We start from the raw sequence: 14473 nt of genomic DNA on the forward strand, positions 1-14473 counted from the left end.
TCCCAGACCATCCTCCCTGCTCAGCCCCTTCCCAGGCTCTGGGGAGAGGGAGGGAAGCCAAGTCCAGTGCACACGGAGTCATTCAAAGGTGTAAGTTCTACCCCTGGATGTTGTTAGTTTGGAGGATTGCTCTTTTAAAAAATGGTGCTGATGTTACTGCTGCTGCAGCAATAAAAATAAAGAACACAAAATTAATACCAACCAGCAGAATACTGAGTTTCCTTTGTCCCCAAAATGGAATTAGAAAAAGCAGAGCAAGCATAAATGAAATTATAAGTTATGTAACTGGTTCCTTTTTCTTTGTGCTCTTCTGGCTTTAACTTCCCTAAAGAGATGAAGTTGATTTGAAGTGCTACACTAATTTTATAGTGTCTTTTAAAGCAGCTATTAGAAAAAACACAAAAAATGTATGACAGTTTTCCCCTTCTCCTAGCTGTGATCCATAATAAGTGCTCTAACAGTTTTATGGTATTCTCTATAATGGACATTTCTGCTGCTGGGGTAAGATGAAAAAAGCTTTGAGGGAAATTCAAAAATGTGATTAGAAAACCATAGACACTGACAAGAGTCAGCACCTAAATATTTAATTTTTTTTTTAACAGACTAGGATTTCATATTGGCAGTGACCACTGATACTGGTATTGGTGCCTCCACATTAACCTTGCATCTGTTGTGAATTGTTCAGGCATCTGTTTCCTTCCATGAAAACAAGATTCACTGGATTTTTGGTTTGGAAGCAAAATTAAAACCAGACTGGGCATAGAACGTATCATAGCTAATTATATAACGTGCTTTAACAGTCGCCAGTGATTTTGCCAAATGCAACCTAAGATGCTAAACCAAAATTTTGAAAGGAAATTGCTAAAACACTCTCCCTCTCCAGACACGTCATGATCTCCCAGATTTCATGGAGGAGTTGCATGGAATCCATTCCTGTGTTGTGTTTCAAGGATCAATTACAATGTGCAATTCCTGCTGCTGGAATTTATCTTGCTACAGTCTCAGGATTTGCTCATGTCAAATGGTTGCTTTTCTTTTCCTTATTCCTTAAGACACTGCAATAAAGGAGTGTGATCCCATTTTTTCTGAAGTAAACTTTTTCCCTGGCTTTGTAGGATTTGAGAGCTCAGGTTATCAAGAAATCCAGGGAGCACCTGCTTGGCAATTTGGCTGAATACTCTAAAGTAAGACTTAAAGAGCCTTGTGGGCACCTTCACTGAAGGTGTCTGGAGTGGAATTCTGCCAAGGAACAAACCCAGCAGTGCAGAGACAATTCAGAGCAATGAAATGATCCAGAGTCCCAACTCCTGTTACACTGTGCTACCCTGCTGCTCCCTGCACGACCTTCCAAAATGCTGCTTCCCTGATGTACAGATCAAATGTTCTTCTTTTTCACCTGATAAATTTAAAGGATTTGTGGGTGGCTCTCGATTTTCTTTTTGCCTGGTTAGAATGATTTTATTTTTGAAGGTCATATGGCACTTGGATGATCTCTTAGTCTGACCATTTGTAAAATACAAATCACCAAGGAGCTCTAAAATGTAAATTTGACAAGTCTCCAAATGAGACAGAGTAAGTTGCCAGAGGTTTTCAGCCTCTCCTCCTCCATATCTCTAAATGATCCAAGGGGCCTGAGTTCATCCCTCTGGGATGAGAGATGATGATCTGAACACTGGACTCCAAATCCTCAGGATGAGTCAGGCAGGAAAAGTATTTACACACAAACATCCTGGTAGCTGAGAGGGGAAGGAAATGAAATAGCAAAAGAACACAGTGAAAGGTTTAAATGAAGATTTAGCAATAGCCCTTTCTTGCTTATTCTCAATGAATGTGTCAGCAGAAATTTGAGGGATTCCAGAGAAGACCATAGGACATTGTTCTCATTACTTTGCCTTTCACACAAAGGATTGAAAACAATATGGCATGCAGAATTCTTAATTCTGTGTTTGGATTTCTTAGCTATTTAATACATAAAATAATGGCCTTCCTTCAGGAACTGTGAAAAGCAATTAGTTATAATTGCCTATATGGCCAAGCAATCAGTCAGTAGGGATTCATACATTTGAAATACAAACTGGTGAAGTGCCCATGGAACTACAAACCAGTATTTTCAAGTCAAGTAGGAAATAGCCATTTCAACATTCTGTTCTCTGAATGCCACTGTGGAGCATTAGATGGCCACACACCCCTGACCTCCAGCAGTGCCTTCACCCCACAAAGTGACCCAGCACTGCCCAGGACAAGGAGGGCTCCAGCTGCCACTCCTGGAGTGGTGCCACCACCCAGCACACCCTCAGCTCTGCTGCTGCACAAGCAGAACTGAAAGTCTGTCTCCACCTGATAAAACCACTGAGAAAAGATGCTCTGAGCCAAATTGCAACCGAGGTAAGAGGGACGTGTTCAGAACCTATCTTTGGACAGCTTAGAAACTTCCCACTTCCCCAGTGAAACAGGGATGGGAGGAAATGGGATTTTTTGTGTTCTGAGTGTCCCATTAAATGGCAATTTCCTAGCAAAGAACTGAAACTGTTTAAAACATCTTTATTTTTGACTCTTCTTTCTGTAACCAGACGAGACAGTGCATTGTTTACAGCACTGCTCTCAGTTCTTTGTAACCAACCACTGAAGTTCCCCATGGAAATCATCTCTGCTTTTATACAGCTCCAGTCCTCAGACCTAAATGAGTGCCTGGAGCAGAATTTGGGCTTTTCTAAGTAGTCACTTCCTCACTGTTACTGTCTGCTCTAAAAAACATTTAAAATACTGAACACTTCTGTCTCCTTCCTGTAATTTTTACAGGAGAAAATAATTCTAAGGGTTTCACCTAGGAGGCAAAGCCATGCTGTGGCAGCAAATTTTCAGTACAAATCATGCCATGTGTGGAAGATAAAGTCTTATTTTGTTTGAAAAATGGCAAATTTTATCTCAGGGACCTAACATTTTATTTACTGCTTATGAAGACCACCAATGAGTGGATTTAATTCCAGACAAACACTTCAACATTGATTTATGAATATAACCACAGCTGCTGTCAGCAACAGGAACAGCAGCTGACCTGGAAAAGAAGGAAATGTGGCCTGAGGTTTATCAGCAGCAAAGGAGACAGGGACACTGAGCTTGGAACAGTGGTGTTGTGTCACAAAATGTGGGTCCAGTGTGACCTAAACCCAGGAGAATCCCCAAATCAGCCCTAGAGACTTTGAGCATCTTTCTACCACACAATGCTTAAACCAGCACTGACACACTGCAGCTGCTGGCAGGGGAATCCCAAATCCTGCTCCTTCAGAACCTCTCCTCTGTCATTTGGAGCTTGCATACTGCACCAATGAAGCTTGTGCACACAGAATATGAGTTTAAACTGTGATTGTGGTGATGGGAATTGTGTCCCAGTCTCCCCTGACCTGGCAGCCCTGGCTTAAAGCACACCTGGGCCATGGAAAGGCTTTGTTCCCACCCAGAATCAGTTCACCTTCCTCCTCCCACCAGTTCTTATGTCAATACTCAGAGTTCCTACACAAACTAACGCTGCAGCACCTGAACCACGAGATGAGTGACTGGAACAAAGTTCCCACTGCTCCAGTGACAATGTCACATCATTCCAGACTGAGCTTTTACCAACTGAAATCACAACTATTATCTCCAAGAATCCCTTCCTAATTTACTCTTCTAACACAGACATTGAGCTGAACCCACACTGCAGAGAGAAAAACTGAAGACTTTGACTTCTTACACGAGCATTACTCAATGTTCAGCTCCTCCTTCCCCACTCACCCAGATTTGTAATTCCCACCAGGAAATGTACTTTTTGTGGTTTCATTGTGGGGGTTTTGACTACAAATGGCTTGACATGTTGAGAACCCTTGGATTTGTCTGCATGTTGTGATAAAACACAATGGAACCGTTCACAAAACAAAAGTTTTTACATAACAGAACGTGCAATAAAAGCGCAAGAAAGAAAAGAGAGAGAGAGAAAAAGAGAGAGAGAGGTATCCAGAGGAGAACTTACCCCACGCTTTAGGCTCCTGAAGCAGTGGATTTTGGGTTTGGAGGTCATGAACTCGTTGAAGCGATGGGAGAGGGGTTCCTTTTGCTGCTTGGGAGACTGGGGGCCGTTGGGAACAGCAGAGGGTGAGGCAGAGGCAGGGGGAGGAGGAGGGGGCTGATGGGGGGATGTTAAAAGGGACATAAGCTACGTATAAGAGATGGAGAAGTGACAGAATAAAAACCAAAATAAAAAGATAAAACACAAAACGAAAATAAGCATCAAAACCAATATTTGAAATCCAGAGAAAAAACCAATTAAATAATTAAATATTAAAGGCCATGGTTTAAAAGAGGGGAGAAAGCAGTAGTTAAGAGTCGTGTTAAATGAAGAGTTGTGATAAATGAAAGTATTAGTAAGTGATGCAACAGAAGAGTAACACAAAAGTATTTTGAAGGAAGCTCATGCAGACTCTTCCATGCAGCACTATCCCCATAAATTGCCCTGTTCTGCTCTGTGGACAGCTGCAATAATGCATATGGATAGAGCTTTCAAATACCTGAATTTAAATGGATCAGATAAGGAAGGTACCTTAGTGCCCAGTAGCGTTTCTATTATCTGGAAAACAACAAACCACATTCCTTCCTGCTTCCAAATCATACCTCAGCAACGTGCATCACACTTCACTTGTACAGATCACTCTATGAATTTGCTCAGGAGTCAGTCCTGGTTGTGTTTTCATTCTGGCTACACTGATGTAAGCACCAGACAGCGAGTCCTCTCCCACACCAGCACTACAGGAAACTTGAGAACCCCTTTAAAACTCAAATTTAAGTGGTTTGGCAAAGGGTCAGAGCAAGAGTGGGGTCAAAAATACAAAGCTATTCTGGGCTTCCATCAGTGTTACTGAAACGTGATTGAGTCCAGTCCCCCTGACACGTCCTGGTAACCCCAGATAAATGCTGCCATGCATTATGGTGTAAAGTATGACAGTGGGATGAAAAAGGTTTAATGGGTACATAAGTTAATATGGTCTTTTAAACAGTCAACTGCTCAGTTAGTTCTGCTCCATTAGTTGTGCTTCAGAGTGAATCCCAGCAATTCCCTGCTCCCAGCCACCCACCTGCTGACCCCAGTGCACAGACTGGAAAGACCACGCAAATGGAAAGCCAAGGAGAGTTTGAGGAGTGTCAAAACAGTAATGCCACACTGAAGCTTCCCACAGGAAACAAGGTTAGTTGGCACACATGGCACTAGGTAAGTGGTTTACAACTCCTTCTCTGAGTTAGGAACAGAAATGGACCATGGCAGAGACGTGACAACTTAAGTTAAATTAATTTAAAAACTGCAACATAATTAACGAAATTATACGAGAAAAAAATAATTAAAGTTTTAAAGAAACTTAAGTAACCAAAGACTACAACAAAACACCACATTAAGACATCAGTTATTAACTTTCTGAATCTAAAATTCTCTTTAAAAAAACTAAACTTGCCAAGATTACTAGACAAGACACAGGTTATTGACAAATCACATACTAGCACCAAGCTCAAGTTTACAAATCAGTACCTTATTTTTCTTGATGAATGGCCATAACTTGCCCTTGGATTTGCTACCAAACTTGGGCTCTGACTTCCCATCCCCTCTGGAGTTGGAAAGGCTGGATTCAGACACTGTCCTCTTCATGGGCTGCGTGAAATCCTCAAAGTCGACGTCTCCCGGAGGCTCGAACCCTGATTTAAAGGCTTCTATTACCATCTGGGAATCCTGGAATGGGACAGACCAACACAGGTGTGAACATCTCAGGGGAGGCTTGACATCAGATTGCTGGCACTTTAAGGCAGAACAAGAAGGTTTGTGTGTGTGGGACCAACCCTGGGTGTGACCAGGCTCATTCCTGGGTTTGAATCCCCTTCCAGAGCCCAGGATCAGTGCAAGTCTCCACCATCTGCTGGAAAGGAGTAAGAGCTTGTGAACTTTACTGACTAGAAAAGCAAATCACACTTCAGTAAGTGTTTCATAACAAAGATTTAAGGTACAGATTTGCTGGGAATACAGCTGTTACCAAATCAGAGGAAAATCCCTATAAAGACTCCTATAAAGCAGAGCTCTTGTGTGATCACTCTGCCACAAGTCAACAAGTTGGTGGTGAATTTAGTGAGAGTAAATGGCTGTAAATGTTTCATGAGCTTTACCCAACATCTGAGCAGTCTAAGGTCACACCAGCAGCCCTGGGCCCTGGTGTGGGAGCCACTGAAGCCAAATTCCCTTTTGGCACTGCTAGGAGGGATCTAAGTCAGCCACAAACTGGCTGTAGATTGTGTACAATGGCTTTGCTCTTCTGTTTTGGACAAAAGGCAAAGGAAAAAAAATCAAAGGCAAACTAATCCATAGCATTCTTCCTACTCAAGTCTACAAACAAAATTAATTATACATAAGATCAAAGTCAGACCTCAGCTTGCCAAATGCATTTAAATCTAATGGACTCAGGAAAAAAATATCCTAATAGACTTCTTATCTACTTGTTTTCTTGGGAAGAGAGATTATGTTATACTCTAACAGATGTAGTCCAAGATCTCTAGAGATGCTGTGCCTTGGCACACAAATATCTTATTATTCTCTAGAGAAGAGCATCACTGCCCTGTTACATAAAAAGAACTTGTTGCTTTGAAGGCATTTCACAGGTTCTGTAATGGCTCTAGGTAAAATGCTGTTCAGGAGAAATCTGCCGGGATGTAAACATATCCAGAGGCCAGGCTCCAGTGAGCAAAATACAGATACAGGAAAAGCTTTTGCAAAGCTCTTCATGGGATTGTCAAGATCCACATGGATTTAAGATCCTCACAATCTATCAGGTGGCACCATGAAATTCCTGCATGAATTTTAGGGAGGTAGAACAACACTTTCCATTATCCCTTCCTTGTCTGACATTAAAACTTCCTGAGATTTAAACTTGAAGTTTTTTTAATGATAGACATGAAAGCAAGATGAAGAAGGATTAGAGAAGAGGGGGAAAGAGTGGGAAAAGCTGAGAGAATTGGGATTGTTCAGCCTGGAAAAGAGGCTTTGGAGTGACTCAGCTGCTGCCTTCCAGCACCTAAGGGGAACCTACAGGAAAGATGGAGAGACTGCAAGAGCCTGGAGTCTGTGGATTCCCTCTCCTTGGAAGTGTTCCAGGCCAGGCTGGAAAGGGCTTGGAGCAGCCTGGAATAGTGGAAGGTGTCCCTGCCCATGGCAGGGGGTGGAACTGGATGGGCTTTAAGGTTCCTTCCACCCAAACCATTCTCTGATTCTAAGAGATTACAATAGGTTATATTGAATATTCCACTGGTATTTTAGCCTATGCATGGAGCTTTTCCCTTTTTCCCTTCTGAATTTTAGTGTTCCTTCCATTTGTTCAAAACATTATTCCACTACAATGGAGCTAAAAATAAGCAGCATGCTCCATATATCACAGAGATAATGTCATAACAGGAACTCCAAGCCCATAACAAATTCATTTTATCTGCTGTTAGAGCCCTCTGAATCAGGTTCTGCACAGGTTCACCTGGCAGCCACCACATCTCCTACTTGCCACACGACCTTTGTGTTGTTCAAGTGGTTAGAAAGGGAATAAATGGAAAAAAAAAATTTAAAACTGACTTAGAGACACTATAACAGCAAACCAGTATTCCCTGCTAAGTCCAGGCAGTTTCTATGGGCATTAACAGGAATTCTGCAGTGCAGTGAGGGCATAAAGCAATCCTATTTACACAGTTGCATGTTTAATACCCAATCCAGCACTTTCATTATAATCAACACAGTTAAAAATTACTGCTCCAGAGATAAAAAAAGCCTTGAAGATATTTAAGGAGAAAGAACTCTTTATGAACATAACTGTTTCCAGATAGGACAGACTAAACCCTCTGCAGCTGCTCAGATATAACTATTTTGGTTAAATACATTTTTGTCAGCACAGTGTTTACAGGACATCCTGGTAAACTCAGTTATCAATGCTCAAAGTCATCATTTTGCCATGTCACACTTGTGTATGAGCCATCATGGGCTTATTTGTGAGCAAGAGAATATAAAATTCACCCTGATTCCAACACCCAGCTTAATTTTATGCATGTTTTGCTAAGAAGACTTGGGCAGAGTGTGGGCTGAGATATGAATCTCCCCAGCATGATTTCACCATGCAGCACCAAAAGCTGGACCTCAAGCAGGGTATGTTGTTCTAATATGGGAATTGCTGCCCCAATTCCCCCTTTTCCCACTCAGAGTCGATCTCAGATCCCTGAGTTTCCTATGCTGCTCTCTGTGAGATCAATTGCTGAACAGAGAGCAGAGGATTAATTTCAAAACTTCAGCCTCAGGGTTATGGTGCCAGTTCATGGCTCCAGGCACTGAACAGCTCAGAAAAGATTGCAGTGAAAAACATGTATGGGAAATTCAAACAGGCAGCAAGACACTTGCTGTCAGCATTTGAAGCACTAATGTGAAAGGCTGGAAGAACAGAGGCTTCATGTAGGAAGGGAGCAGATCACTCTGCAAACAAAACAAAAAACACATTTGGCCTTGTGGTTACTGTACATCAGGAAGCTCAACTGAAATCTTTATCAGCTATTCTTTATCAGCTTTTCCGTCAGAGAGGTTTCTTTGCATCCTGTGAAGGAAAATGATGCTCAGACATCAAGATTTGCTCATCTATAGGTTGCCAGCAAACCTCAAAGCTGCAAAGAAATATTTTACAGAAAGATTTTGTGATAGTTCCTATTGCCAATACTTTAAATACTTTCATTATTATAAAGCTAACTGGAATTAAGGCATTTCTGAAACAGACAGTTTTCTGTTTATGAGACATAGAAACCACCTTTATAAGAATTGGTGATTAAGTATTTGAAATTATGTCTAACAACACATGCCGATGCCTGCTTTTAAAATGCAATATTTCAAAAAGTAATTATCCTAATAAAATGAGAGAATATTCCTTAATAAAAACCAAAATAATTAAAAAGTATTGCAGGCATTTCTGGATGTTAAGTAGATTTGGGGAATAATCTGAGCACATCCTGCCTCAGACAAAGCAGCTTGGGACAAGAAGCTGTTCTTTGGTTTAATTCCGTGACTGCAAAGCTCTTGTGCTGAGCCTGGGCCCAGCATTTCAGCCTCCATGAATTTGAGACCAGTACTAAATTAACAATCAACAATGCAACACTTACATTCTTGTGATCCACTGATTCTGCAGCCTTTGTTATCTCATCCAGACACTTCCCAATGATGGGGATCACTTGGCGGTCGACTTCTGCAAAGGTTTTCATGGATTCCCCTATCCTCACGATTCTTCTTTCCTCCATCTCTTGTATTTTCTAAAATATTACATTTCATTCAGGTCAAACATCAAGATTAACTTCACAGTTTCACCCAATTTTCCTCTCCAGCTTACATCAACTGCTTTAAAACTTAAGGATTAAATATATTTTTAAGAACAAACTAGGACAGCGGTTCTCAGGAAGGCACCAAGTGGTACTGTTCCCTCACACATCAAAATGTCATTCTTAAAGTAATCTCTTTTACTATTACTGGAAATTTTTCAATTAACTTTTTATGTTAAAAAATGCTGATTTGTCAAACTGCAGCTTTAGACTTTTGTAAGGATGGTTCCTAAGGCTTTTAAAAGAATTTCTGCAACAAATTCTTTCATTTTCTGTGCATGTTCAGAACAATCTCATTTTCATTCCACTGTAGACTCCAACCAAAGATCTTGATGTCTCCCCTTCTTTCCCCTAGAAGGTAATTTCTGGTGTTTAGGGAGTGCTCTATGTCATGTTTTGTTCACAGTGCATCATGTATTGATGAATTAATGCACAATAAAAACATCCTGTGTTGTTCACAGCACAGCTCCTCACTGCTCAGTGGATTCAGCTCCAGGACCTCCCTCCTCTACCAGGAGGGAAACTGAATGTGGCATAATTCCATGAGCAGGATACAGAAGGGCATGAACAGGAGCAGCCTGTTTCACTGGGCAGCAGGAGCAGTCAAAAATCCCCTTGGCCTTGACTGATCCACAAGCAACATCAATTCTTTACAAAGCAATTTATTTCAACATTTAAAGCAAGCCCTGGAGGTTGCTAGTGCACTGACAGGGAAGAGGGCACATCTGCAGGACTTGACCATGCTCACCTACAGATCAGAGTGCCCTTCCTCAGCTCCAGCCTTTGCTGGATTCCAGGAACAGTTTATCTCAAGGCATTGGTTTGAAATACCATGAGGCAAAAGAGGAGGTGGCCATTTAGCCCACAAGTTTCAGCAGTGGGTGAGAAGTGCGTGTTTGCCACGCAAATATCAGCTCCTGCTCATCTGGTGACAAGCATGTGACATGTCCTCCCTTGAAAAGGTTGCATTTTCCACTTCTGATGCTCATGACCCATTACAAGGGAACAGTCATTTAGAAGTTCTGTTCTACTACATTAACCTCAATTCACTCATTCAAGCACAAACTCAGATCTTCACTCAGAATGAATCTGATGGATTTTTTATTCTTCCTCTGCAGCCTGTCCTTAGGCACCCCAAGACACAATCAGTGGCTTCCTTAAAACCCTTTGGACTCACTGCTGCAGAATTCTTGTGGTTCCCATTTAACCATCTGTGCAGCCTGGTTTGAACACAGGTTTTAAAGGGCTGCTGGACTTCACAGATGCAACAATGCCCAGCTGCCTCCTGCCCCAACAATGCCAGTGATGCTCTCCCTCATCCCCAGCTGCACAGACACAGGAGCTGAACAGAGACAGATTGTGAGGATTCCAAAGGCTGTCCTCATCTGTCACGACACTTCAACGTCACCTTCCTTGTGTGCTATTGACCCCCTCATATCTAATTTGAGAAAAAGGAATCATTTATCCTACCATCTCTCAGGCAGATTGCATGTAAAATTTGCTAAGAGTGACCAAAAAAAAATCACCCAACATTAAAAGTCAGGGTCATAGAATTGAGGTGATGAGCGATATATTCTTGTTACAGGATTATGGGCTACTCTAGAGCCCTGCCAGTGCCCTTCCTTACCTGGAAGATGTTTGGTATGTGTGTGTAATAATGCTCATGCTGCTCACTGTTGAACTTCTGTAGGGTGGAAGAATATTCAGCTTTGCTGTCTTCTGCCATCTGATGTCTTAGCTGGGCTTGCTGTCTTGCCTGAAGAAATACCAAAAGAAATTTATAATTTAGGCTACATGGAAAGCACTTGCACTGTGGTACTCCTTATCTCACTACCCAGGAACCTGATGAGACTCTGAACACCAGCTTTTGGTTGACTCCTCTTGTGTGAAGCATTCAAGCTGCAGTGTGGGCAGTGCTGCTGCTCCTTTCTGGGGTTACAATGTGCTGCTTCATGAACCATTTTGCATCCCATGAGCAACCTCTGGTTGAACTGCACATCAAACACCAAAAAGAACTTGATTCCTCCACCTGCCCACGGGACAGGCACCTTCCCAGCACATTCATGGACTCATTTCTTGCTCCCCCTGTGCCCTGCTGGGTGGCACCTGATGCTTTCCTCTAATGAACTGCTTCCCTGTTGGTGAGCAGGGTTTTCTGGGGAAAGGGAAGTGGGGAAAAAAACCCAAGTTTTTTGTCCTTTTAGCCAACATAATCATGACAAAACCTCTTAACTGTGTGCCCTGCAGAGCCCTTTCTCCACTCCTCACACAGCCCTGGCATGAAGCACACAAGGAAAGAGGAGCCTGAGCAGCAGCTGAGATGCCTCCCTTCCTATTTTTACCCACACAGATGATTTGCTTTGCTACCCAACACAGCAGAGCACTGGGCAATTAATCTCACTTCTTTCCCTAGAATAATTTGTCCCCAAGTGACCCTTCCATGTTTTCAGATTCCTCCCCTTACAGTGCTGTTCCCAAGGCCTTCTGTTATCTGTTTCACTGCCCAATATTCTTCCCTTACTGCCTCTCCCATCTGTTTGGTTTAGATGCCTTTTCCTTCCTTGCCTTTGGCCTTCACACAGCAGCTCTTCTTTCTCTTCCAAAATTCCCTATGTCTTCCCTACACTGAAGCTCCCCCTCCCTGCTGGAGCTCTGCTGCTGAATTTCTGAATAATTCCTTCAGACAAGGGAGAGAAATGCTACTTCAAAAACCATGTTTCAGGGGATACAACACAACAAAGAATTTTAGCATATTTTAAGTGGGTTCCCATTAAAACCAGTTCAAAACAGGGTTATTCTTTGAACTGTTCCAAGCAGACAATAGTTTCCTGACAAGAAATCCATGGAATACCAAATCATGGAACATTTCTGTAATCATAACTGGAAGGAAGGCAACAAATTCTGCCAGGAGGTTTCAAATCTCAGTTTGTAAAGAAGTAGCCTTCCTCCACATTTGTCAGGTTTGCACATCTCACCTAATAATTTATTTCACTTCAATTCAGATATTGCTTCTGCAGTCGATTGTAGAAATTTCACAGATCCCCTTCACATTCTTTCTCCAGAAATAATTCAAGCAGAATGAGGAGATACTGGGCACTAAGTGCATCACAGGAGATGAAACAGTAGCATCAAATGGAGAAGAATGTGAGTATAACCAAATAAGTGAATCCAATAAAAGACATATATTCAACTTTGCCTGTTCCCAGGAGTTTTAGCTGTCCAAAGGATGAGTGCCTAATTCCAGAAAATTCACCTCCTGCAATCAAATTCCAAGAAGCCACATCAATCATTCCCCTGCCCAAGTGCTATAAAGTTTATTAAACTTTACCATCCACACCTTACATGCAGCTACATTAAATACAAGTGGAAAACAATATATCCTTGTGCCACAAATACAAATTTACCAGGAAAACAAAGTCAGCCATGGAAAGGCAGCAGCTGTAAGAGTGGCTCACACTCATCTCCCAACCCCTTCCTCACATCCCAGCTGCTGCAGATCAATATCCATTTGTGAGCCCCATTCTCCTCATCTACCTAAGAGGAACCCATTGTCTGAGCTGACTTTACACCAGCCCCACTCCCACCCATACAGCTGTCTCTCCCTTTCTTTTTTTAAAAAATAATTTTAAATAATGCAACTCAGGAATTTGTCCCTTGACTCTACTGTTGAAGTAGAAAAACAAGAAATCCATTATTACACATTTCCAGGCAGACCCAGCAAGCATTAAAGTCCTCAGAGTTCATTTTCAAACTCATTGGCTGCATATGACAAAGTAACTCTGAGCTAAATGTATACAAGAGTAGACACTCAGTTTCCAAAATTATCTTAACTGGCCCCAAATAAGAGGGGGCAGCAGATGAGTAAATAAAATTGGGTGCATTCCAAAACCAGAACTTTTTGTATGAGAGCCCTAGTGATGCTTTGTTTCTCTTGGCCATTTAATGCATTTGGCAAGCTTCAAACTGTTTAAATATCTTTCCAATGAGGTATTTGTATCTGAAAATAAATAGATTTTTCTAAAATCTAGAATTTTTTATTTCTTCATTTCAGTATGTCACTTCCTCTAACATCACCACTTCCAGTATTACCAGAATTGTACCTTATAGTGAGACTCCTGCACTCTGATGAAGCACAGAATGATAAAAACAAATCAATGATCTTAAGTTTCACATTCAGAGTAATGGATGCAGTAGCCCAGAACTGCAGAGAGTCACAGGAGCTATTTCAGGAGTAATTTATAGCTGGGCTTTACAGAAAATGAAGTTTTGCTTCTTTGCTGCTCACTTGTGCATGCAAACAGCTCCAGAGGTTTTTTGGGGGCTTCTTAGAGTTAATGCTAAAAGATTTGCTCTGAACAGAATTTCCAGGAGGAGAGGCTTTGGAATAATTGGGGTCTGGAAAACCAGACAATGACTTCAGATACAGAACAATACTGGGATGCAACTTTCAGTCAACACATTCTCTCCTTTAACTGGGCAGGGATGAGTGAACAAGAGCTCAGTTTCCAGCCCCATATGTGAAATAGAATCCACCTCTCCAGGCTGACAGATTGCTCAGTTGTAAGAGATGTCAGAGCCAGGGACTCTGAATGCAGCAGAAACTCCCCTCTTCAAAGGAAAAAAGAATGAGGTCACCATTCAGCACTGCAGAAAAGCAAAAGGGGTATGTACACCTGAGGGGTTTGTGGGGAGAACAGCAGTGTTCTGCTTCCAAATGTCTGGCACTGCAAAAGATGCACAGATTCCACACATCTCCCACCCCAGACATCCCTTTGTAACAGTTTTTTGCCCCAAAATAATGGTGCACAGTGCATACAGGCATTGCTTCCTCCCCAAAGTCTGGGTTTGTTAAGGCAGCTCCTGTCTGAGTTCATGAGGCAGCACCAAAACCAAAAGGTCCCAAATGTCACTGCTGGTCTCATCCAGAAAAGTGCTCCCCAAAATGAAGAGCCCAGGAGCTGCAGCACCTACAGCCTTGCAGGGAGCAGACAGGTGAACTTTGGGCTGCCCTTGCACCTGCAATCAGAGCTGAGCAGCCACAGCAGGGGAATGTTTCTGCAGCTCTGAGAGAGCACTG

General features: G+C 42.1%; 1 protein-coding gene across 35 annotated transcripts in view; it reads right to left on the reverse strand.

Moving 5' to 3' along the window:
- FNBP1 (formin binding protein 1) overlaps positions 1-14473 on the reverse strand; it is a 93178-nt gene that overhangs the window by 19710 nt on the left and 58995 nt on the right. For 7 of the 35 annotated variants that reach the window (XM_077189266.1, XM_077189276.1, XM_077189271.1 and 4 more), the window contains exons 7-11: positions 11024-11152; positions 9184-9330; positions 5552-5749; positions 4574-4600; positions 4007-4189 (exon numbers count right to left, since the gene is read on the reverse strand). In XM_077189266.1, the coding sequence (XP_077045381.1) occupies positions 4007-4189; positions 4574-4600; positions 5552-5749; positions 9184-9330; positions 11024-11152 (684 nt within the window). The remainder of the gene's footprint in view (positions 1-4006; positions 4190-4573; positions 4601-5551; positions 5750-9183; positions 9331-11023; positions 11153-14473) is intronic. The other 28 variants (XM_077189274.1, XM_077189285.1, XM_077189284.1 and 25 more) reach the window with 6 other exon arrangements.

Source organism: Agelaius phoeniceus, chromosome 21 (genome assembly GCF_051311805.1).
Source record: "Agelaius phoeniceus isolate bAgePho1 chromosome 21, bAgePho1.hap1, whole genome shotgun sequence".
NCBI lineage: Eukaryota > Metazoa > Chordata > Aves > Passeriformes > Icteridae > Agelaius > Agelaius phoeniceus.